The following is a 23937-nucleotide window of genomic DNA, read 5'->3' as shown; positions in this document are numbered from 1 at the left end:
TCAGTGAGGACCTAGGTAGGTGGGAAGCATTTGCAGCTTCTGTCTCTGGAGGGAAACGTTTCTGATCCTATTACCCTAAATATTATTATTTCGTTGATGTTTGTCTCAGCAGCTCTCCCACAAGCAATAGATCGCACACTTGAAAACTTGCCTGTTTTATGCTTCTCTGGATTACCCATACACTCTTATTATCTTAGGCCCCAACCATCTGGGTCTGTGAGACACTGAGCATTTAATCAGTGCCTGGGATCACACAGCGGCTTCAGATCATCACTTGACTCAGGAGAGGATGCAGGTTGGGGGTTCTGAAGAGTCACTGATAGAAAACTTCTTTATCATTCTGCTAGGTGTGCAGAACAAACTCATTTGCAGTCTCTGGAAATGTGCTTTTGTGATAATGCAAGATGCATATCTTGCATGTGTATTTATTTAAAAAGCGAAGCCGCCACCACCCCACCTTCCATTTTCTGCACACCCCTTCCCCGTAGCCACACACACTCCCGAAGACTGCATTTATGTCTTATTAATTGCTTTATCTGCAGTGCTTCTCACAGTGCCTGACACACTTAAGAGTTTGTTAGATGTGATTGAATGACTCTTATTGGAATAATTGTTGGCATGATCTTAGTTTGGCCTTTAAAATGGTTTTGGGGGAGTGGGCAGGGTAAGCAGAGGATGAATGCAGTGAAAAATCAATTTCACTTATATTGAAATCTCACCAGTAGAGCTTTTGGTGGGAAGAGATTTTATATTTATGAAAAATTTCAAACTTATGTAAGAGTTAGAGAATCCTGTCATAAACTCCTGCGTATCTATCACCAAGGTTCTGTGATTACCGGAATTATGTTTCATCTGTTTACTAACTCCCTTCCACCCCCTGCTCTGGATTACTTTAGAAGCAAATTGTAGACATCATATCTTTATCTCCTAGTCCTTGAGGATGAATCTCTAAAAGATAAGAATGCTTTAAAAAAAAATGACCCGATTTAAACATTTTCTAACAATCCATTTTCAGGCTTGCCATGTAACTTTCAAAGAGCATTTTCTTACTTTTTTCTCTGCATCTTCATGAATGTAGACTGGGGATTAGTTATAAAACCACGTTGCCACTATGGCTGCCCCCCCCCCCCCGAAACATTAAATCGAGGATGACTTTCTAGAGGGGAAAGATCAGTTGACCCATTCTGGACCAAAGGAGAAGGCCTGGAAATTTCAATCCTTAGCTATTTTAGAATTGTTTTCTTTGGGCAAGTCATTCAATGTGTTTCCAAAGCTGGACCCATGCCCGTCTGCACTGCCCCCGGAGGGAGTCTCACTCGGGGTGTATATAAATAAGATTGAAATCCAAATGCCTTGTCTTCACACTGACTCGCCTGCAAATGAACTATTAACAACTGTCCCAGTGTCCCCATGTGGTTAGAAAAACAACTTTGCCAGGGCACAGCTTTTTTCTATCCCTGGGAATACTTCCTTGCCTTTCTGTTACTTTTCTTCTTTAATCACCTTTGTATGTTTGGAATTGTGTGGAAGGGCCTCTCTAATCTGATGCAAAACCAGTGTTAAAGCGTATGACTCAGATAAGCAGAAGTGAAGATGTGACTCAGTTATTTCCGTGGAATCATAAGCTATCCGTGGAATATTATTCATCTGTTCAATGAAAATGCTTTCAAGGTTTGAGTTTTGGATGTAAACCTTCTAAGAGGTTAGAAACCTTTCCCCCTCCACAGTGAGAAATCTCTAGAATTCTCGGGGGATACATGGTAATATGTCAGTGGTGCGCTAATTATTCCTGTTTACTATTGAACACCCATTGTCTTTTCTTTTTCCTTTCTTTTGTCCCAGACACATCAACTGGATCATTCTGCTCATTACCTGCGTCTGAAATTTCTAATAGAAAACAAAATGCAACACTATGTTCCAAAGCCTGAGGAGGACATTTATGAGCTGGTAATGTTTATGACTGTTGTCCAAGTACATTCTGTAGGAGATTATTTTTAAATTATGTGTGTGCTCGGGCTAATTGTGGTTGGTGAAGTGGAATGAATTCTAAAATAAAGAGCTCTAAAGTTTGTGAAGATGGCCTTACTTATCACGATGTGTCTGCCGAGTAGAAATGCCACCTTTGTTTATGCAAGGAGCGAGGCCATGCGATCAAGAAAAATTGAAATCCAGAGCTGCCTCTCAGATGGAATTTTAGTTGTTATTCCTAGCTGTCCCTGCAGCTTTGGCAGCCCTTTGTTTTAAATGGGTGACTCAAAGATCAGCTGGCTGTTGTCAGGTAAAAAAAAGCACTAACTCCAGGGTTGAGTGACTTCTACCTGCCTATTGATACCAGTGAGTCGAATCCCGTGAGATGAAAAAGCCGCCATGTGATCATATGTCCCAGTCTTTTGTTACTGTACTTGTATCGATTCCTGGGGACATTATGTATGTTTGAGTTTCATTATGGGACTCGGGTTCTAAACTAGAGCTGGGTTTTATATGGGCCCTACCGCTTACTCATTTGTGGTATTGGCAAAAAATGAGGTGCTAATACAGTTGACCCTTGAATATAGTTGACGGTGCAGGGGGTAGGGGCGTTAGTGGCCTGCACGGTCGAAAATTCGAGTATAATTTTTGACTCCCCCACGACTCAACTGCTCATAGCCCACTGTTGACTGGAAGTCTCACCGATAGCATTAACAGTCAATTATATGTAGTTTGTATGTTATATGCGTTATGTACTGTATTTTTGCAGTAAAGTAAGCTGGAGAAAAGAAAATGTTATTAAGAAAGTCATAGGAAGAGGGGTGCCTGGGTGGCTCAGTTGGTTAAGCGGCTGACTTCGGCTCAGGTCATGATCTTGGGGCCCTGGGATCGAGTCCTGCGTTGGGGCTCCACACTCACCCGGGGAGTCTGTTTGTCTCTCTCCCTCTGCTGCTCCCCCTGCTCGTGCTCTCTCTCTCTCTCAAATAAATAAATAAAATCTTTTTTTTTTTTTTTTTTAAAGTCATGGGGCACCTGGGTGGCTCAGGTGGTTAAGCATCTGCCTTTGGCTCAGGTCATGATCCCGGGGTCCTGGGATCGAGCCCCACATCGGGCTCCTGGCTCAGCGGGGAGTCTGCTTCTCCCTCTCCCTCTCCCCCTGCTCATGCTCTCTCTCTCTGTATCTCTCAAATAAATAAATAAAATCCTTAAAAAAAAAAGTCATAAGGAAAAGAAAATGCATCTGCAGCCCTGAAAAAAATCTATGAACCCATGCAGTTCAAACCCATGTTGTTCAAGAGTCAACTGTGCTTAATTTCTAGGATTTTGCAAAGATTAGAGATCATGGTGCACATAGTAGATGCTCAGTAAAGATGGTCATGGTAACAAGACACCGACAAGTTCCTTTTTTGTTAGCCGAGTGGATACATTTTTCTGTTCCAGGAAAGAGCCATTTGGGGAGCAAGGCGCCTCTGTCTTGGAATTCGCTCTTCCCTCTCTGCACTTAGTCATTCCTCTGGGGGCCACTGAGTTGCTTGCCACAGAAATGCGAGTGATAGCAGCATGACTTCAGATGCGGTTGCACCACAGAAAGCAGAACTGGAAACTTAGACCCCAGTAGTCTGTCTCTGAAAAGGAGAAGCGTGATTTAAAGTTTAGTAGGGAATTTTGTTTTCAGTCAAGTTTTTTTTTTGACGTTCACTTTATATACGCTAAAGCTCGGCGAGTTGGGAAGCACACAATTCGAGGACTTTTAACCCATGTATACCGTCCTGTTTCCAGTGCTACAATCCTAACTTAATTTCCATCATCCTGAAATGTTCCCTCGGGCCCCTTTAAGTGTCGCTAATGAAATCGGAGAGGGGGTGTGTTCGCAGCGCTTTTCCGAGCCAATGCAATCAATGGAAGAGGATCAAGACCAGTCTATTTTCAACCATTGCCTAAATAATTGTTAACAGAAGAGGGAACTTTTAAAGGAGAGTAGCTGATTTATTTTTACCCCCCTCTGGCATGTGGAAGAGCCCCAACTTTGTTCTCTCTGAGCAGAGGAAAGAAAACCCCGTTCCTTACTTAAAAAAGGAACATGCGTTGCCGATAAGATTGAAACAGCTGCTAGATCATCCACGTGTTTGCATCGTGGTGGTCATGACTTTCATATATTGCACCTGACCAGCTTCCGTGTCCCTCGTATCTCACACATAGTACGTGCTTGAGACACATCTTTTGAAATGATATCAACTCACTTACTACTTTTGAGTCTTGGCCATTGTGTGGTTCATCCAGTATAGGAGACGGAGGTGTGCCAAGCCTAGTCTCTTTGTATCTGCAGTTGCTGGACAGATGTTCTAATTATAATTTTTTATTTTTTTATTTTTATTTTTTTTTAAAGATTTTATTTATTTATTTGACAGAGAGAGAGAGAGAGCTAGAGAGGGAACACAAGCAGGGGGAGTGGGAGAGCGAGAAGCAGGCTTCCCGCTGAGCAGGGAGCCCGATGCGGGCCTCGATCCCAGGACCCTGGGATCACGACCTGAGCCCAAGGCAGACGCTTAACGACTGAGCCACCCAGGCGCCCTAATTATAATTTTTTAAAAGAATCTAAAATGCGAAGAGAGCATGGCATTCTTTCTTGCTCATTGCCAAAGGTCTCCAGCTCAGAGATCCCTGAGGAAGCAAATGCCATAGACTCATTAATTTTATTGTTCGGATTGCAAGTGAGTATTGCTTACTCACATCTCTGTTTTTACCAGATTCTGAACTTTTTTGTTCTTCTTCTTTATTTTTTTTTTTTTAAGATTTTATTTATTTGAGAGACAGTGAGGAAGCACATGAGGGGGGAGGGGCAGTGGGAGAGGGAGAAGCAGACTCCCCACTGAGCCAGGAGCCCCACACAGGGCTAGATCCCAGGACCCCGGGATCATGACCTGAGTCCAAGGCAGATGCTTAACGGACTGAGCCACCCAGGCGCCCCTGAACTTTTTTGTTCTTAAGATAGCTTGGGAAACTTGGTAAAGCCTGCACGAAATAAAATACATAGGATTACCTATGGCCTAATTATGTTGAAATAATTATCAAAACATTCTTAAAATTGTAGATAATATATGTGCTTATTTATTGGCTCATTAAATAATAAGAGCTAGCTGTAGGTCTGATAGCTACCACCGTTTTGAAGTCGTGATGAGCATGAATAACACTTTGAGATAGTAGTGGTAGCTAGAATGTGACTGGAAAATAACTAATTTTACTTGTGACAGGTCACAGCGGCTGCTAATACTCCTGTATTTGTTACCTGCATTTATTTATGGTTGGAGGTTTCAGTTGCTTCAAATGCTAAGGTTCAGTTACTGGTTAGTGAATATAAAGATGTCATTTTTTTTTCACCATGTAAGTTTACGCCCCCCTTGAATTCTGCCCAGGGGTCCCTGGTTTCCGATCCCTGGTACAGGCCATTAACTGGTTCTAATGTCATTCCAAGGCAGGGGGTGTTTGAACACACAGTGTTCCTGGAGGCTTTTTGAGAGTTTGCAGATTTCAAAGTGTTGACCCCTACTGAACAAGCATCAGACCGCACATGGTTAATTGGTTCCCAGTGCCCACCTGCATTTTATTTTTTTATTATTTTTTAAAGATTTTGTTTATTTGTCAGAGAGAGAGCGTGCACGTACAAGCAGGGGGAGTCGCAGGCAGGGGGAGAGGGAGAAGCAGGATCCCCACTGAGCAAGGAGCCCACTGCGGGGCTCGATCCCAGGACCCCGGGATCATGACCCGAGCCAAAGGCAGATGCTTAACTGACTGAGCCACCTAGGCGCCCCCCTCCATTTTATTTTTGGCAGACCAGGGAAGCTCACGCATGTACGAAGTTGTTTCCTCAAAAGGAACTCATTTATAGATGACTGTCCCAATATGTCTTATTCTCTGACATCGTTTTACCCAGCGTTCTTTCATAATAAAGCCGGTAGTTATTAGCAAAAGTGTATACTAGATTTTAAAGACCTGAGGGGTCTGGTATGTTCATTCGGTGGCTTAGGGGATCTTCTCGCTTGTGACTGGCCATGACGCGTCAGTCATCTGCTCATCTGCTTTGCTGGTTACTTTCTAGTATAAGTGGTACCTGTTTGGCTACTTTTTCTTATTTGGTTCTTAGGCCCCATTGACGGAATGATAATGAATGAGAAACACTGGCTTTTCAAAACCCATGTTAAGTGTGTTTTTCTTAAAGTGGTAGGGGGGAAGAAAGAGTTTACAGAAACACTGATTAACTGATTTCCTTATCCAGCACATATTTATTTAGCACTTATGTGATACGTAATCAAAAATCCCTTCTCCTAGGGGCGCCTGGCTGGCTCAGCCCATAAAGCATGGGATTCTTGATCTTGGGGTCATGAGTTCAAGTCCCACATTGGGCGTGGAGCCTACTTAAAAAAAAAAAAGACGGAAAAATCTCTGCTCCTTGTGGAACCTATATTCAAGTTTGTGGAGACAGATATAAAAATATAAATTTTTTGCACAAAAACCTGTAAACGCATAATATTTCGGAGGATATGAAGAGCTTGGAGAGAAAAGGTTAGATCAAGAAGATAGAGAGATGGGGGCATCCAGAAGCAGAGGGTGCCGCTCCTTTAGCTGTGTTTGGGTTGATGTGTGAACAGGAAGCGAGGTGAGAGAATGAGTCGTAGAGGTAGTTTGGAGGAAAGTGTTCTGGGCTGAGGGAACAGAGCTGGGTGAGGCCTTGTCGGGGCGGGTGGCAGGAGTGGAGGTGGTTTGCTTGTGTGTGAGGAGGTCAAGAGGAGGGTAGGTGAGGGGGCTGGGGAGGGAGGCTTGAGGATGCAGGAGAGGAGGGAGGAGGGGAACCAGATGGGCCATCTAGGGCCTAGGTGAGAGGGGGAGCCCCAGGGGAGGAAGGACATTCGTGGACTTCTGTTTTTAGTAGGCTCACGTGGCTGATGTGTGACCAGTGGACCGTAGGGCATAAGAGAAGGAGCTGAGAGCAGGCAGGGGGTAGTGAGCCGTGGCTGGGGTGGTGGGTGATGCTGGCTTGGACCAGGGCACCCAGAGGAGATGGGATAACGAAGGATTGTGACTTCATGATAACTCGAATACCTGGTAATCAAGGTTTTTTTTTAACATCTGATGACCTTTTAATCTGGTGTTTGAAAAGAGGGAGAGCGTGCGACATCATTGATTTAATAAAATAAAGGGAATGTGTGTGACGCTTTGCTGTTAAAGGTGTTTGTATAAAAGTACAAAATTTTAGCAATTCTAGTTTCAGATATTGATTGTCGTTGCACTGAAAATATATTTTAAAGTGTAGACCCTTCTCGAGATTTTGATATATTTTATTAGTGCTTTTTACTAAACACGATATTAGTCTAAGTACCCTAAGGAAGGACTGTGGCCAAGGGGCTTACCTAGATGACACTAAGTTATTGTCTGAGGCTGGTCAAAGACACAGTGGCTTTCACACCAATCCAAAGAAAAGTAGGAGGCAATATTATGAAAGAATAGAAAGATTATTCACAAAGCTGTGTTCCCGCTGGATCTGTGGAAACCACTTGGAACTTTCCGGACACGATTGGAACAGACAGTGGTTTACTGCCACCTAGGGTAAGAGTTTGGCTCTCAAGGAAATTTTGAAAAAGGGTGAGGTGATGAGCACTGGGCGTTACACGCAACTGATGAATTAACTGAACACTACATCTGAAACTAATGATGTACTCTATGTTGGCTAATTGAATTTAAATTAAAAAAAGTAAAAACTAAGGCTCAAAGCAAGTTGAAGTGAACACAATTCATGGCATTTTATTGAGCATTCCGTGGTGTTCTAAAACATGGCATAAGACATTAGTATGTTTGGTATTTATAACTTTGGTGACTGTATTTTCTGAATTAAAGATCAGTTTTATAATTGATTTCTTCTGATTTGTAGAGTGTATTGGTATGAACATTTTTCTGAAGTATAAAAAGATTTAAAAAAAAAAAACCACATGAAATTATACCCCTAACACACTGCATTTGTCAGAAGTTGCATTGAGTGAGGGTGTTCTAGAGGCCCTGGGCTGGGTGGTCAGTGGTCCCAGGCCTTTGCTTCCCTTGGCTTTCTATTACAGTGGCCCCTTTTCCAGCCTCCTGAGTCCCAAGCTTCGGATTCACCTCTCCCACCTGTCAGCTGCCCTAAGAAAGGGAAGAGAAGGAAACTACCATTCTTTTCTACTTGCCTGAATTACATTATTTCCAGAGGAATGACCCTGTGGTCAGAGATGGGAGCAAGTTTAGATAACCACCAAGACTTCCCTTCCGTGCTAAAGGACAGCCTTCTCTTATTGACCTTGGCACAAATAGATTTTCATTTCAAAATTGAATGATAGTTTTTAAGTTCCATATGAGCTTTGACACGCATATTTGTTTTGGAATATTTATCATAATTTTTGGAAATGGCCTTTGGCTTGCTTACCTAAGAAGTAAGGTTTGGTACCTCCAAGTGAAAATGAATTAAAGTAAATTGAGATAAAGTTTCTGGCATGTGAACTACAGCTTTTTTTTTTATCCCCCCCCCCCCCCCCAGGCTTTCTTGGGTTTCTAGAGAACCGATTAATTTATGTGCTTTAGTTTTCTAGCTAATTTGGTATAATGCAGTGGCTAAACGAGAATACCCTCTATTTATATAATTCTCTGTCCATTTCAGTGCTTTAACTTGTTGCCACCTATTTGTGCTACTGTGAACATTTTGGGCAAAAATGATTTGTGAACAGAAGAGAATGGGAAGCACAGAGATTTCTCCTATTTCTAGGAGTCCCTTGTCAAGATCTTTATAGCCTCTTCCTAATTTTAATAATTTTGTTCCCCAGTACCAGACATTTCTTTTCTTTTTGGGGGGGGCAGTGAGAGAGGAAGAGAGAGAATCTTAAGCAGCCTCCACACCCAGCGCAGAGCTGGATGGAGGTGGAGGCTCGATCTCACAACCCTGAGACCATGACCTGAGCCGACATCAAGAGTCGGACGCTTAACCGACTGAGCCACCCCAGGCGGCCTGAGTACTGGAGATTTTTGATGACTGGAGATTTTTGATTACTTTAGCAAATTTATTTTTCAGATCTGTGAGAGATACTCGGTGGGAAAAGACATAGAGTGGTGTTGAGGGATTATTTAGGAACTGGAACTGTAGCCAAGTCTGGGAATATGAGTTTTAACATTTCTGTTGTGATTCTTAATGGATTGAGTTCAATAAAAAGACTGGGATATGATGAGACTTTACTTTCAAGTATCAATTGCAAAAAAATAGACTTAGAAAATGATGTCTATTCCTAATAAGTTATTTATAATGAAATCCTCATCAGACTCCTCTTTGTCACTTTTCAGCTGTACAAAGAAATTGAAATTTGTCCAAAAGTCACTCAGGACATCCAGATTGAGAAGTCAGATACGGCCAGTGATAATTATGGTACGTTTACTTTTCTTTGATCTTTGGTGTTTTTCAAGTTAAAGCAATTCCTGTGTAAACATGCACTTATTTACAATTCAGTAAAATGCCTTTGGGGCCTATTTAAAACAGCACATCTGGCTTCAGTGCTAGAAACAGAGCAGTCAAAGTCAGGAAAAAAGAGATATTTACTGTGGGTACGATGAAGACTTCAGCCTAAATTTCATAGCCTTAATCAGCGGGGTTCAACTGTCATAAAAAGGAAATGCCTATATCGGGAACAGATTACTTTATCTTGTGGTATACCCTTAATAATGAAGAAATGATCTTTTCACACCTCTCTCCCTCAAATATGCTCATTATTCTCCCTTCCCCAATGAATCATGTTAAAAGAACTCATTTTGGTGTTGTGGGGGGAGGCGTCCCCAAGACCATCCCTAGATTTGCTGATTCACTAGGAGGACCTGTAGGACTCAGCTTATAGTCCTACTCATGACCATGACTTATTACAGGGAAACCGTACAAAGCAACATCAATAGAGGGGAAAGGCACATGGGGTGACGTCTGAGGAAATGGGGTACAAGCTTCCAAGAGTTCCCCAGTCACACAGGACGGCCTTAATTCACAAGCGGACAGCGCATGGGGTCTGTTGTCCAGTGGGGAAGCTTGTTGGAGACTCAGTGCCCAGTCAGTCACACAGATACCCTCTGCCCAGCGTGTACCAAAGCCTCGGACTCCCAGGTGGAAAGCAGGTGTTCAGCATAAACCACATTATTTGTACACATGCGAGGCCCAGTGGGCCTCGTGAGGGTGTTGCAAGTTCCCGGATGCCAGCCAGGGGCCAAACTTGTAAGCAGGCCTTTCAAAGACCAGTAGTCAGGGTTGCCATGTTAACGCTTTTCCACACGGTTGCCCGCATTCTGGCGTAGTTGAATATATCATCCCTTCCATATGTTTCAGACTACTTAGGTATGATTTGAATAGCAATGGAGTTGGTGCTTGAGTAGAAGACGTGGGGAAATCCATCCTGCGATATTAGGAGCGGTGGGGTTGGCTGAGGCAGCTCCAAACAGGGAAATGTGCTTCCTAAATTCACCACGCATCCTTTGTGGGTTGGCTGGGACTCTTTATGTTGTCCTCCCTCCAGGACACGGGCCACAGCGGCTGCCACCTGGGGCATCGTCCGTGTCTTGGCAGAGGGAAAGAGAGAAGGTGGTAAGCCAGGCGCTGCTGCACCTGATGGTTTATTGTTAGAGCAGGGCGCACGGCCCCCAGCTTCCTCCAGGGGGCAGAGAAGCATCGCCCTGCTCTGTGCAGGAAGGAAGAGGTCCTGGAAAGACACGAGCCTCCTGTGTCTGCTCATTTACAGTTTCTCTCTGAATTAAGTTATCCGGCTTTTTAGCATTTGAGCATCTTCAGATCCTTTCCTGCGCAGCGGGAATAGCAGAGTCCTTCTGCACTCGCTCCCACAGGCGCCCAGTCTTCATCTCCGAATGCTCCCGAGACGATTTGGCTTAATGAAGAGAACCTAATTTTGAACCTCGGTCACTTGCATGACACCTTCCTGCTCTTTCCTTCTGGACCCTAAAACTAAAGACATCATAAACCCAGAGGGCGTTTTTGATGGCAAAGGATAAATGTCTGTGAAGGGCTTATTATGCATCAGAAGCGTGACCTTGGTTATTAAAGCAGTAATTGGTAGCAGTGCTATAAATAAGTGGGTTCTCCAAAGGAAGATGCACCATGAAACTTACTCTTTTCTCTTTAAGCAGCAAGAAGCAGGAGAGGGTGAATTTCAAGCTCCTGATATGGAACTCTAAGGTTGACTGGTACTTGGACTCAGAAACGGGGCATAAAACTGCTATACTTGTTATATTTTTTTTATTGACATGACAACCCATTTACATTTCCACGCTGAAGGTGTTACAGTGCATCAGGCATCCACCCAGAACTCTTGTCAGCAGTGCTTCTCAAACTATCTGATGTCCTAAAGAAGCAGGGTTTTTTGTTTTGTTTTCAATTCCAATCTGCTATGGACCACCACCGCTTTTGTAAACTATGAAAGCTCATGTGTGGAGGTGTGCCAAGATTACACAGCGGGGTTCTCAGTATTTAGTCTCAACTTCTGTCCTTACATGACTGTCAGCAGCCAACTGTACTGGGATCCTGGATTGCACTTTCTAGAGCCTGCTGTGTGTGGCTCATAACCTGAGCTCGACCCTTTATTCTGAGGGCCCAGTTCATGTTGGCGTGAGGTCTTCCAACGGCGTATTGATTGAGAAGTTAAAGAGTCCCCCAGTCCTAAGAGACCTGGTTGCCTCTGACCTCAGAATGACCAAGGATTCTAAATTCAGCGCATCTCTACCTAACACTAGCACCCAGCAAGTGTGGCTTCCCGCTGTGTATCGAGCTCAGTATATATTGGGTGCAGTAAATGTCAAAGTTCCCAGCACGCACCAACACACAAAAAGCTAACTACAGACCACATGCTGCCTTCTATCTCGGAACACTTTAGGGAGGGAAATAGCACTTAATAATCCAACCGACTGAACCAATGGGAAGATCCGACGCTTCCTTAATTTCTCCCAGTTGCCCTTCCCACCACCTGAGCCTGCAGGTTGTTCGCAGACCTTGTTGAAATGAATTCAGATGGTTACGAGATTAAGCATGATCGCCTCGGCCGCCTTGAAGTGGAAGGACGCATCATTTAAGGAACGTCCGTTCCTTTTTCTCCGGGGACTTCCGCTGTTGTGTTTCTGGTCGTGTGAACCATTTCAATCAGAGGTGTCTCCCCTTGTCCCATTCTCTGAATTTCGCTGTATCCTGGAATCTGATTTTGGGTACTTCCCTGCTGTTTCTGATGCTGTCATGATTTTTCTTTGGCTATCGATTTTAGTATGAGGAACCTTCTGGTTGTTCATCACAGGACTTTGTCTCCTTGGTTTCTTTTCTTAGTTTTAATCACTTCCTTCATTCTCGAGGGCATTATTGCCACTCATAGTGCCTCCCCATCTTTGTAACTGAGAGCCTTCTGATGGGGTGGATACATTGGGTTTATATCCAGTAACTCCCTCTGCCTCCCGTCGGCAATCATTTGGGGGCTGTATTACATTTGTTGGCCGGGAATTAAGATTGTTACTATCTTAGGGGCGCCTGGGTGGCTCAGTCGGTTAAGTGACTGCCTTCGGCTCAGGTCATGATCCTGGAGTCCCGGGATCGAGCCTCACATCGGGCTCCCCGCTCAGCAGGGAGTCTGCTTCTCCCTCTGACCCTCCCCCCCTCTCATGCGTGCTCTTTCTCTCAAATAAATTAAAAAAAAAAAAAAAAAAGATCGTTACTATCCTATTTAAAAGGAAAAAAGATCCCGACTTTGCTGATTAACTGTTAAAATCACTGTGTTCTTCAGTGACCTCGAAATAATCCAGCTGTAGAATGTACCATATTTTCTTTATATTTGTCAGTGTAGGAGATGGATATATCCCCCTTTCCCCGAGTGTGCTCACTACTGGCATCTTGAAATGGAGGCTGCTCTTGGGGACTCTGAGAGCCCTAGGTGGTGTCTGTTGCATAGCCGAGTGTGGCGAGAGCTGCCTTTCTGAACGGCGAGAGCTGCCTTTCTGAACGCCGAGAGGGGCTCCTGTCTGCTTGACTCCTCAAACAGGTGTCTTCTGATATGAATTCCAGTGCAGAGCTAAAGTGCTATTTACCTTTGTGCATGTCGGCTTCCATTTGCCTGATCTTCCAGAAAAGATTGCTAAAGCTTTCTTCAGCAATCCTATCACAGAGACTCCCCACCACCTTGAGGGGTCCGATCTGTTTCTCAGAGCCATGCTTGCCCAGTGCCAATTTCATAGTCCACTGTGGTCTTTGTTATTATCTTTTGGTTATTAGAAAAAGAAGACCAAGGGGCGCCTGGGTGGCTCAGTTGTTGGGCGTCTGCCTTCGGCTCGGGTCATGATCCCAGGGTCCTGGGATCGAGCCCCGCGTCGGGCTCCCTGCTTGGCGGGAAGCCTGCTTCTCCCTCTCCCACTCCCTCTGCTTGTGTTCCCTCTCTCGCTATATCTCTCTCTGTCAAATAAATAAATAAGATCTTTAAAAAAAAAAAAAGACCAAGAAACGAGGGAATAGGGGCAAAGAAATAGCTCAGCCGTCTCCACTGACTTTGGCTGAAAGAGGCTTGGAGCAGGCTTTCCACCATCCCCTGTTCTGGTATCTTCCATTCAGGCGGCTTGTCATTTGCTGCTCACTTTAGTTTTAATAAAAAAAGAAATGTGGCCTCAAAACGTTATAGAGTCACAGCATTTCAGAAAGGAGATGCCTGTATTTTAATGGATCTTATCCATTCTTTCTCTTGACCTAGCCCCTGAGTCTGCATCTATTCCAACAGATAAGGGGAAAAACATTCTCTACTGAAACGCAGATAGATAGACCTATGTTAAGGCTAATGTCCACTTCAGTAGCTCATGTATAAAATTGTTTTTACTTGAGTGAGGCTTCTTGAAACGTAATCGGAAAGTTGCAAGTTGCTGTACGAATGGAATTCAAAATAGGAGAGTAAAATGAAGAGCGGAAAGTCCTCGGGGTGTGGCCTGTGTTGTCCCCGTCTGAGCGAGTTATGGTACCAGAGTGGGCGAGGACAGTTGGTAGTTTTGCCCATGTGTGGGTATTTATTTCCTGGTCCTGTGAACGAAACAGAAAAACACACATTCGTTATGACATGGCCTGAAAAGCCTTGATGACTCCCTGGGTCCCCGTCCTGTAATTAATTCTTCTATTTTGTTGTTATTTGCTTATTTGTTCTTTAAAACCAGTGTTTTTTTCTGCCTTCAGCCTTAAGGTAAGTACCTATATTATGGGATTATTCTTCACCCAGACCTGAAATTATCTCGGATCTTTACAGCTGCATTCATTCCCGCTGGTCCTATAGGGGTGTTCGCCAGTGTCTTTTACTTGAGGGAAAAGAGATATTGGTTGGGATGTTCACTGATGGATCAGAAAAGAGATTTTTTTTTTTTTTTTTTTAAAGTAATCTCTACACCCAACGTGGGGCTCAAACTCATGACACTGAGATCAGGAGTCAGATGCTTTGCTGACTGAGCCCACCAGGAACCCCTATCAGAAAAGAGTTTGAGTGAGACTGTCTAGAAACAGAGGTGACCAGGGCTTGTAGCCACAGGATCGGGAGCACCTCAGATCCCCAAACCACCTGCAAGCTCAGGGCCTTGTTCTGCCCTTTGTTTCTGAAGGGTGTAACAACCCCAAGATTAATTAGCTAATGGGCTTTGGGCTCGGGAAGCCTGGACAGGTAATAAGATGATCTTATGATCACACACTAGTAGAATGTGGAATCAGTCCATTTCAGTAGAAAATAAGATTTGTCAAGTGAGTTGCTATTCAATCCCCATTGCAGAATTTTATTAAATCAAACTAGTGTCTACACAGCATTACATACAGCGGAACACACACCATACATTTGTTCAGTTGTAACATATCCTAGGACAAGGATTGGCTGAGAAAAGTCAAGAGGACCCAGGTGAGATAAGGTGATCATTCTGTTTGTGCTGGTGGAGGGGACAAGGAAAAAGATAAAGTGATGGCATTTACTAGCAAGCAAGGTAAACAAAATAATTGTCCTTCTACTTGAACTGATAGGTAGGTGGTATGAGGTTAGATGTACCTGATAATGTTAATTTTTGTAAGTGGTGACTTTTTTTTAGAGTCATCTAAAATACATTTTTCTGCTTTGTAAAATAATATGAACAAGGAAAAACAATTGCTCCAAACTGTAACCAAAAACATTGAACATACGTTGTTCACAGCGGGTACTTCCTGTTGTTTGGTAAACATTCAGAAGGTGTGAGCCCTAACCATCCTGGCTTCGTGTTTTCTAGGGTTTTCACTTTCCTCTGTGGAAGAAGATGGTGTTAGAAGGCTCTACGTGAATAGTGTAAAGGAAACTGGTTTAGCTTCCAAGAAGGGTAAGTCATTGGCTTGTTGTCTGTTTGTCTGTCCGCCTCTCTTAAAATCCCCTTGGGGTGTCTCTGGTTGGTGGATAAGAAAGATATGCCCCAAGAGTTCACCTGTGCAGATTATTCAAACCTTGTCTCATTGAAAACCCTTGCAGGGAATATGGATATTATTCTCTAAACTCAGGTGTATAAGAAATGTCACATTCTTGGATTTTAAATCTGATTCTGAGCCCATGTCCTTGGGGCAAGTGGGAAATTCCATTCTAATCTGACGTGATTGTCCTTCTCTACCGTCTAGGATGGTATGGAAGTCCTAGGGGTTTTCCTGAAGCAGAGCATTAGGAGCCTGCAAAGCTCCTTCAAAGTGGATGTCGTCTTGTTCCCATTGATGGAGGCATCTTTGCGGAAGTTGGGGAACTTAAGGGTTCAGGATCCCGTCGTCTTGCCCCACGTAAAGAGCTCTTCTCTGCCACACCCCGCCTGTAGCCCTACAAGGGCTCACTGGAGTCTGGGTTATTTGTGAAACCCCAGCTCTCTTTCCTCGTTCTGCTCAGAGAGAATCTTTTCAATCTAGATTTTTTTTTTGCTTCCTGTGATGGTTTCCTAGGGCTGCAGTAACAAATTCTCACAAACTGACTGATTAAAAATGACAGAAACTTATGCTTTTATAGTTCAGGAGGCCAGAAGTTCAGAATCAGGGTATGGGCTGTTTCCTTCTGGAGCCTCTGCAGGAAGAATCTGTTCCACGCCTCGTCCTTGCTTCCAGTGGTTGCTGGTGGTCCTCGACACTCCTTGGCCTGTGGCTGCCTCCCTCTAATCTCTGCTCTGTCGTCATGTGGCCTTCTTCGCTGTGTTTCTCTGTGTCTTTACGTGGCCTTCTTAGAAGAATACCAGTCATCGCCTTAAGGCCCATCCTAATCCAGAATGATTTTATCTTAACTTAATGACCTCTGCAAAGACCCTGTTTCCAAATAAGGTCACCTTCTGATATTCTGGGTGGACATGAGTTTTGGAGGACCCTTTCCAGCCTACCATACTTAGCATAAACACATCAGACAGGTAGGCAGGGCTCAAAACCCACCTTCCTTTTATTCTCCTTGTTATGGAATTCTTAGTTTCATCCGGGCAGCGGCAAAATCATACCTGCTGAATGGAGAAGACTAAAACATCTGGGTCACTTGGCCTTAGATGTAATGCCCTGTGTCTGCTATTTGAGGGCTGCTGAGCGGAGCAGCCGAGGAAATGGTGGAGTGCCCTACCTTGCCACCTCCTTCCATTCTTGGGACAGCTTAGCTCTGGGTGTTTGTGACTTACGAGCCACCTAAGCAGGTTACCTCCCCCTGTGCTGTAAGCCGTGGAGAAGAGCAGCCTGCAGACTTGACTATGCACAGAAATGGCAAAAGCGTGACAAAGGGGAAATAAAGTCAAAGTCATTTATCTGCTACTCTCACGGAGGAGGATTTTCCTTCCATACTTTTCAAGGCCAAAGGCAGCCTGGAGGCCGGGGTGTGATGCTATATCTCAGCTAAGAGCAGAGGTGGCAGGGCTTATTCACCTTCAAACCCAAGGCCTGATTGTTATCTCTCGCAGCACGATGAGTGTGCCCATTGGGGGTGGGGAAATATGAGCCTCGGCGTCACTCACTTCCTGTTTTAGTTCTTTGAATCCAGGAACCCTGGTGTTAGATAAAAGCAAATGGCTGCCTGCTGCAACCCACTTGCCCCATATTGCACTGTTCTCTATAAAGAGTGATGCCCGTTTGTCCACCGGGGCCACAAACACCATCCTAATACCCGGCTTGTAGAGGGCAGTGTCGAGAAAGATATTTGGGTGGTGGGTTTTGTTGTTGTTGTTGTTTTTAATGTTAAGTCTAGCCTCTATGTGCAGACCTCTGGATAATGGAGAGCTCACTGTGGACCATAAGACATCTTCACAGACATCTCTAATCGAGAAACATTCTCCTCCTTCAGCGTCCATTCACTGTTTTACCTCATTCTTTGTAGACAACCTTGGATGCCCATCACGTTCTAAGTCTTTTATTTATTTTTGGTGGCCACCTTGGGCTTTTGGCTTGTCTTGAGCTAATGGTTAATCCCCCTTTAATACCCACCTACCCCTCTGTTGGATCTCCCATCGGCTATACTTACAGAATTGACTTTTTGAACCAAAGTGTGTTCTTTTACACTTCTCTTTGATCAGCTTGGCCATGCTTGGGCCCGACCCCTTCTTGGGGTCATCTGAGGCTGGGATCTGGCATCTCATTGGCTGTCATCGAAGTGTTTTTCTGATGGCTACACTGCACAGAGCCCAGTTGAGAAAGCCATGTGCTTCTTTCTCCGCATCTTCTAGATATTTCACTTTGCCACGGCCAGTTATGGCGATTGCTTCTGAGCAGGCTCTGATTTTCTGTGAGCAAGAAGAGCTTCCCATTTTCTTCTGCCACGTACTAATGAGAGTTAACGTCTAGTGAAATAGATCCTCAATGTGCCAGATGCTGTGCTTAACCTCACTGAGTGCATTGTCGCTTTTACGTAGGAGGAGACTGGGACTGGGAGAGACTCAATAACATGCCTACGGTCACAGAACAGTTACATGGTGACATTGGGACAGAAGGACCCCGGCGGGGCACTTCATGGCTCACTCCTGCTGGGCTGCCCACATTCACATGCTAATACTGAGAATAAGTCACTCAGGCAACTGCCTGGAGTCTTTTTCTGGGGCTGCCTGACAAACGACCATGAACTGGGGAGTGTAAAGCAACAGAAATGTATTCTCTCCCCGTTCTGGAGGCCAGAAGTCTGAAATGAAGGTGTCAGCAGGGCTGTGCCCCCTCTGAAGTCTCTAGGATAGAGCCCCTCCTTGCCTCCTCCAGCCTCTGGTGGCTCCAAGGGTTCCTTGGCCTCCAGCAGCTTCACCCCAGTGGCTGCCCCTGGCTTTACATGGCCTGCTCCTCTTCTTTCTGTGCGTCTCTTCAAAGGACATTTGTCAGTGGCTTTAGGACTCACCAGATCATCCAGCATGGTCTATCTCAAGATCATGTATTTAATTATAACTGTAAAGATCCTGTTTCCAAATAAGGTCCCATTCACAGTTCTGGGACATGGACGTATCTTTTGAGGGGTCACCGTTTATCCTACTACACACTTTGGTTCCACCATTCATAGTAAACCTGGGAGTTCTTTTAAAGAAAGAAACAAACTTGGGGTGCCTGGGTGGCTCAGTTGGTTAGGCGTCCGACTCTTGATTTTGGCTCAGGTTATGATCTCAGGGTCATGATATCAAGCCCCGCATCAGGCTCTGCGCTCAGTGTGGAGCCTGCTTGAGATTGTCTCTCTCTATCTCCCTATGCCTCTCCGTCTAAAGGAAAAAAAACCAACCAAACTCATAAGATGTTTAAGTCTTTTCTTCTGTTCTTTATATAACTGTAATATCTAACCAAAAGGGTTGTCTCCAAGAGAAGACTTAAAAAAAAAAAAAAAAACCCAAAAACTAACTACTTTTTGCATGGGGGAAATTTTGTATTTTCAACTCAAATGCTGTGATGCCAGAATCTTTTACCTAAAAATGGAGTGTTTAGCTTCCCAGAATCCCACCTCCATACAGAGAAAAGTATTCTCCTTTCTCTGCCATTGCCTTCCCACTCAAAATGTTTCTTGGAGTATTTTCTGATACAAGATTGATGTCAAGTAGTTTGGGAACCCGAGCACAGATGGCCAAGGGGTGTGACTGGGTGAAGCTGGGGAGTGAGAACGTCTCTCTGGAAACACTTTTCCGAGGCATCAGGGGTGGGATCCTTGGATGCCTGAGGAGTCGAGTGGCTTCTCCTTTCTGCAGTTCGTTCCTTACCTTTGCCCTTCACTCACTTCCTTTGTCAAGTTTGCTTTTCCACCCGAGTCTATAAAGTAAGAGTTGGACTCTTTTTTTCTTCTTAGTTGAAACAATACTTCATTTCCTTTCACGTTCTGCTCTAACCTCTCCCTTTCTCAAACCACTGGCTTGTTCTTTGAAACCAGGTTAAAATGCCCCAGGGTCAGTCAAAACCTCTTGTTCTTTTGGGTTGGCCTCGTTCACAGCTGGTCCTTTAGGTCTCCAACTTTGGCGGCTCCCCCAGCGTGCTTTGCAAAAGCAGCAGAACCTTTGGGGACCTTCCAAAAGATGGGTGTGCATTTTAACTCAGCCTGAGGTCCTGATGTAGTTAAACAAAGGGAGGAGGGCACAAAATGATCATATTTGGTTCTGTAGAGTGTGTTGGGGATCGAGTGCTTTTCTGTGGTCGGAGCCAGAAGCAGCTCCCCGCATGCTGGTTCTCCAGCTGGTTCCGTGGCGGTGATCAAGAGATGTGAGCTGGCCGTGCCACACGTGTGTGCTGTGCACGCGCGTGTACAAAACTTACCGCAGTAATCAGAGCAGTTCTACTTTTCCCCCCTCAAAACCGAGGACAGCAGCCAGAATTAGCATTTGTGAGGAGGAATTGGCTGATGCCCAGAGCATATAGATTGATTCGGGAAGGAGTCAATGTGTTTAGTCGGTGTGTTCAGGACAGGTAGGCATGCTGTCACATCCAAGTCCAGAACCTTCCGAAACCGAGGCCCCTGTGATCACCTGACGCTCACTGCGGAGGACGAGCACCCGTGTGCACCAGCGCTGGGGCCGGGGTGGCGGGGGGGGGGGCCGTGACAAGTGAGCTCCGCGTGCCCTTTCTCGGCACTTCTGTGCTGTTGTGATCTGACTCGCTGCTACGGCAGATGCTGCTTTTATGTGCGTGTGAAATTAAACATTTTCCGTCTCACGTTGGCAGGCCTGAAAGCGGGAGATGAGATTCTCGAGATCAATAATCGTGCTGCAGGCACCCTGAGCTCATCTGTGCTCAAAGATTTGCTCACGCAGCCGTCCCTGGGCCTCCTGGTGAGGACCCACCCTGAGGCCGAGGGAGGCGTGGAGCTGCTGGCCTGCCCCCCCCACCGAGCGGACGGCCCCGTGGACCCCGGCGAGAGCCCCCTGGCCTTTCTCAACAGCAACCCAGGTACGGCTGCGACGTGGACCTTGCGGGGTGTGTGTGTGCCACTGGACTGGGGCCAGCAGGCATAAAGATGTGTGAGTGAGATGCGCTGGTTCCTCCTGAATGCATGCTTCCTGTTAATTTCCGCAGTTCAGGGCACTTGTGTTCTTGTGGAATACGTGTTTGGTCACCAGCCAGGCTGTCCCACATGGAGAGCTTCAGCGAGCCTCTGCTGTTTGTCATTTTGGAGAAAGTCGAATGGGTAGAGGCCACCGTCTCTTGGCTGTGGATAGAGATAACAGAGCTACAGAAGGGCCAGGACTCGCTGGGGCTCTGGGTCCTAGCTCTGCCGTCCACGTCACCATCCCCCAGACCACCCAGCCCTGGCTTTCCCTTCCGTGTGAGAGAGGGCATAAGCTGCCCAGAGTGGAAATGCACTCAGAGCTCTCATTTGGTCAGCTTCTCTTGGGCTCCCCCAATCTTGCGTGTGAGCCATGCCCTGCCCCATCTGCTCACAGCTTTTCTCCCTGTCCCTTTGCAACCTCGTGCTCCTCCCAAAAGAAGGAACCAGAATGCTACCTGCCCCCTTGAAGCCTTCCTGGGTGGGACCCAGCAGAGCTAGCTCCCTCCTCCAGGTCCCTAGGACCCTCCAAAAACATCTTTCACGTGGGCCCCTATCACGTGATACTCTTCTTACTGGCTTGTCTCTCTCTTTGTCCTGAGTTTGTTTCCTGGGACTGAGCTTATGTCTTCTTCCTGCGACTCCACAGGTACCCCATTCTCGTTCTGCAAGAGTCGGTGAATGAGTGCATCCGTCAACAGCATTATTGTCACTTATTCCCGACCCCATGACCTAATTCTAGAATTGGGGTTGATTTTAGTAAGTTGGGGTTTTGGATTTATTTTGTTTTTAAAACTTGAGTTAAATTAAAATAAAAAAAAAAGTCTTTGGTTTCAAAATTTGAGGGTAGGTACTTTGAGTATTCTTGCCCTGTCATTGTTTTTCAAATTCCCTTCTGAAGTTTGGCTTGATGAGAGGAGATCACCGGCAGAACCCTTGTGAGAGTTCATTCTTGCGACAGCTCAGCGGCTGTCGCAAGAATTTGGCAAATTGAGGCTTCAGCAAACTGAAGGCGCCTATTGCCGTTGACTTCCTTGAGTCATTATGTCATTGCAGTATCCACACCCCTATCAGATTTTTAGAACAGGACTCAAGTGAGCCATGTACCCTTAACAGAGAATGGAGACCATGAAGGCTGTTCTTTTGTATGACCACAAGATGGCAGCATCGAGCCCATAAAACTCAGTTCACAGAGCGCGGTTTCTGTAATATGACTTTGAATGAGGCATGTAGTGGTAGGTTAGGTTATTTAAAGGATTTTTACAAGATCTGGATGTACACGCTATGACCAACAGCGTGTGCACAACTTTTTTTGAATTTTTTTTTTTCCGTCTGAGCCCTTCCTGTGGGTTACGGATATAAAGCAGGGGTTGGCAAACTACACCCCACCAGTCAAATGCAGCCCACAACCTGTTTTTGTAAATAAAGTTTTATTGGAACACAGTCATGCCCATCATTTACATCTTATCTCTGGCTACTGTCTCATTGCAAAGGCAGAGTTGAGTAGTAGCGACGTGGACTCGTGGTCTATAAAGCTGAAAATATTCACCATCTGACCCTTTACAGATAGTTTCCCTGAGAGAATGTGACTGGAATTGCTCACAATTTGCCCCTTTAAAGGTAGTCACTATTTTAGGGGTGTTTCTTCATTAAAAAAAGATTGTGCGTGTATGTGTGCATTTTGTAAACTTTTATTAAAATTGTTTTAATTAAAATGTATTTGCATACAAGTATTTTAGAAATACTTGAGTATAGAATATAGAGTATACGTATATATATAGTAAGTGTCCCATCTTTTATATGATGGAGTTTTAAACTTACCAACTGACCTTTACCTACTACGTATTACCTCCTTTAGGCCAGTCACCTTTGAAGGCTGAGTGCTAAACCCACTGAACCTACCGGTGTTCAAAGCATACTAAAATTTCCATTTTGGAATCATTCTTAGAAGATTCATTGACTCCTTTGCTTTTTTTCCGGCTGAACGATACGTTGGATCTGACATTTGTTGAGTGAGGTGCTCAAAGTCATTTTGACGACTGGGCCATGACTGTGTTCTCAAACTTAAATTTTAGCAGATGTTCTGGTTTTTAATCAGTTCCCCTTTCAATATTTTGCAATGATTGAAAATCCTTCAGAACAAAGTCTTCTTCAGTCCAGGTCAGATCACCAAACTGGTTCAAGATGAAAGCAAGAAAGTCGGGTCACTGTGTTAGTTTGCTTGTGAGGTCTCTAGGCCGTCTTCAACATTAATAAGTTCCAGAAGAATTCTCAAACGCTCTGGGCAGTCGCAGCCCAGTTGGTGGGGCTGAGCGGGGGAGCCTGAGTCTCCGCCTCTCTGCCTTCTGGTTTGCTACTGCTTCCCAGTCCCCATTTAACCGTGAAGAATAAAAGAGGCAAGTAAACAGGATAAAATAACCTGAAAGATTGCTCCATAATGAGGCAGAGATAAAGCAGTGTCTAAGGTCAGCTGCGGTTAAAATAGCAAAGAAAACAACTAGCAAAATGGTACAATGGGGAGGCTGGACTATAGCCTTAGTCTAAATTTAGAAGTAGCTAAAAATAAGCATCCTGAGTAGCAGGTTTGAGGTCTGATGCAGGGACCATCTTAATGGTGGTCACAGTGCGTGGTTGGCAGCCTGGGCGGAGGGCCTGGCAGTGTCTCAGGGACCTGGGGGTCCACGTGAGCCTTGGCGGGTGCCCGTCCATGGGAGGCTGGCCCGGCTACTCACCCTATCCTACGAGCCCAAGTAGGCAGGCTTGGTCCAATCCTGCCCTCAGAACCCGGACTGAAATTTGGAATGAACTTGCAGGGCTGGATTATTTCTGAGCCCCCTTTTCTCATGGAAAGGTTTGTTTCCTCTCTGAAAGCATCACACCCTAGTGGCTAAGAATGGGCTCTGGGACCAGGTTTCTCGGGACTAAGTCCTGTTTCTGTGTTTATTAGCTTCATCTCCCCAAGCCCCGGTGTCCTCATGCATAAAATGGGGATATTACCACAGTACTATCTCACTAAATTGCTGTGAGGATGAACTGAGTTATAAAAGTAAAGTGTTTAGAATAGGTCTTAGGAAGTGCTCGATAAATGTTACGTATTCGAAGCACAATCTCTTATGGGGACATGAAGATTTTCTGGCTTGGAACCAGAGGCTGCTCATTTCTGATCTCACTGGTCTCTACTCCATCCACCTCAATCTGCAACAGGTGAATTGTCTGATAACTATGTTTATGAATACCTTACTTAAGTATTTTCCTCTCCTGGGTGGAAAGAAATGAGAGACATCTGGGCCCCTTTTCAGAGATCATGATTCACATGGTCCGAACTGGGGCCTCGGGTGCATTTGTTGTGGTTTTGCTTAAAACTCAGGGGATTCTAACGTGCAGCTAGGATTGGGATCCACCACGTCGGGTTACCAACTGTCCTTTGGTTGTTGATCCCCTTTTTGTTGTCTTGGTGGGATGTTAT

General features: G+C 45.0%; 1 protein-coding gene across 11 annotated transcripts in view; it reads left to right on the top strand.

Moving 5' to 3' along the window:
• The window catches only part of TIAM1 (TIAM Rac1 associated GEF 1), a 372168-nt gene that overhangs the window by 295096 nt on the left and 53135 nt on the right, over positions 1–23937 (top strand). For all 11 annotated transcript variants that reach the window (XM_032393263.1, XM_032393261.1, XM_032393257.1 and 8 more), the window contains 4 exons: positions 1843–1947; positions 9322–9403; positions 15274–15360; positions 20150–20374. In XM_032393263.1, coding sequence (XP_032249154.1) covers positions 1843–1947; positions 9322–9403; positions 15274–15360; positions 20150–20374 — 499 coding nt within the window. The remainder of the gene's footprint in view (positions 1–1842; positions 1948–9321; positions 9404–15273; positions 15361–20149; positions 20375–23937) is intronic.

Source organism: Phoca vitulina, unplaced genomic scaffold (assembly GCF_004348235.1).
Source record: "Phoca vitulina isolate PV1807 unplaced genomic scaffold, GSC_HSeal_1.0 scaffold72, whole genome shotgun sequence".
NCBI lineage: Eukaryota > Metazoa > Chordata > Mammalia > Carnivora > Phocidae > Phoca > Phoca vitulina.
The sequence above is the reverse complement of the archived record's forward strand: the minus strand, read 5'-3'. Positions and strand labels throughout refer to the sequence as shown.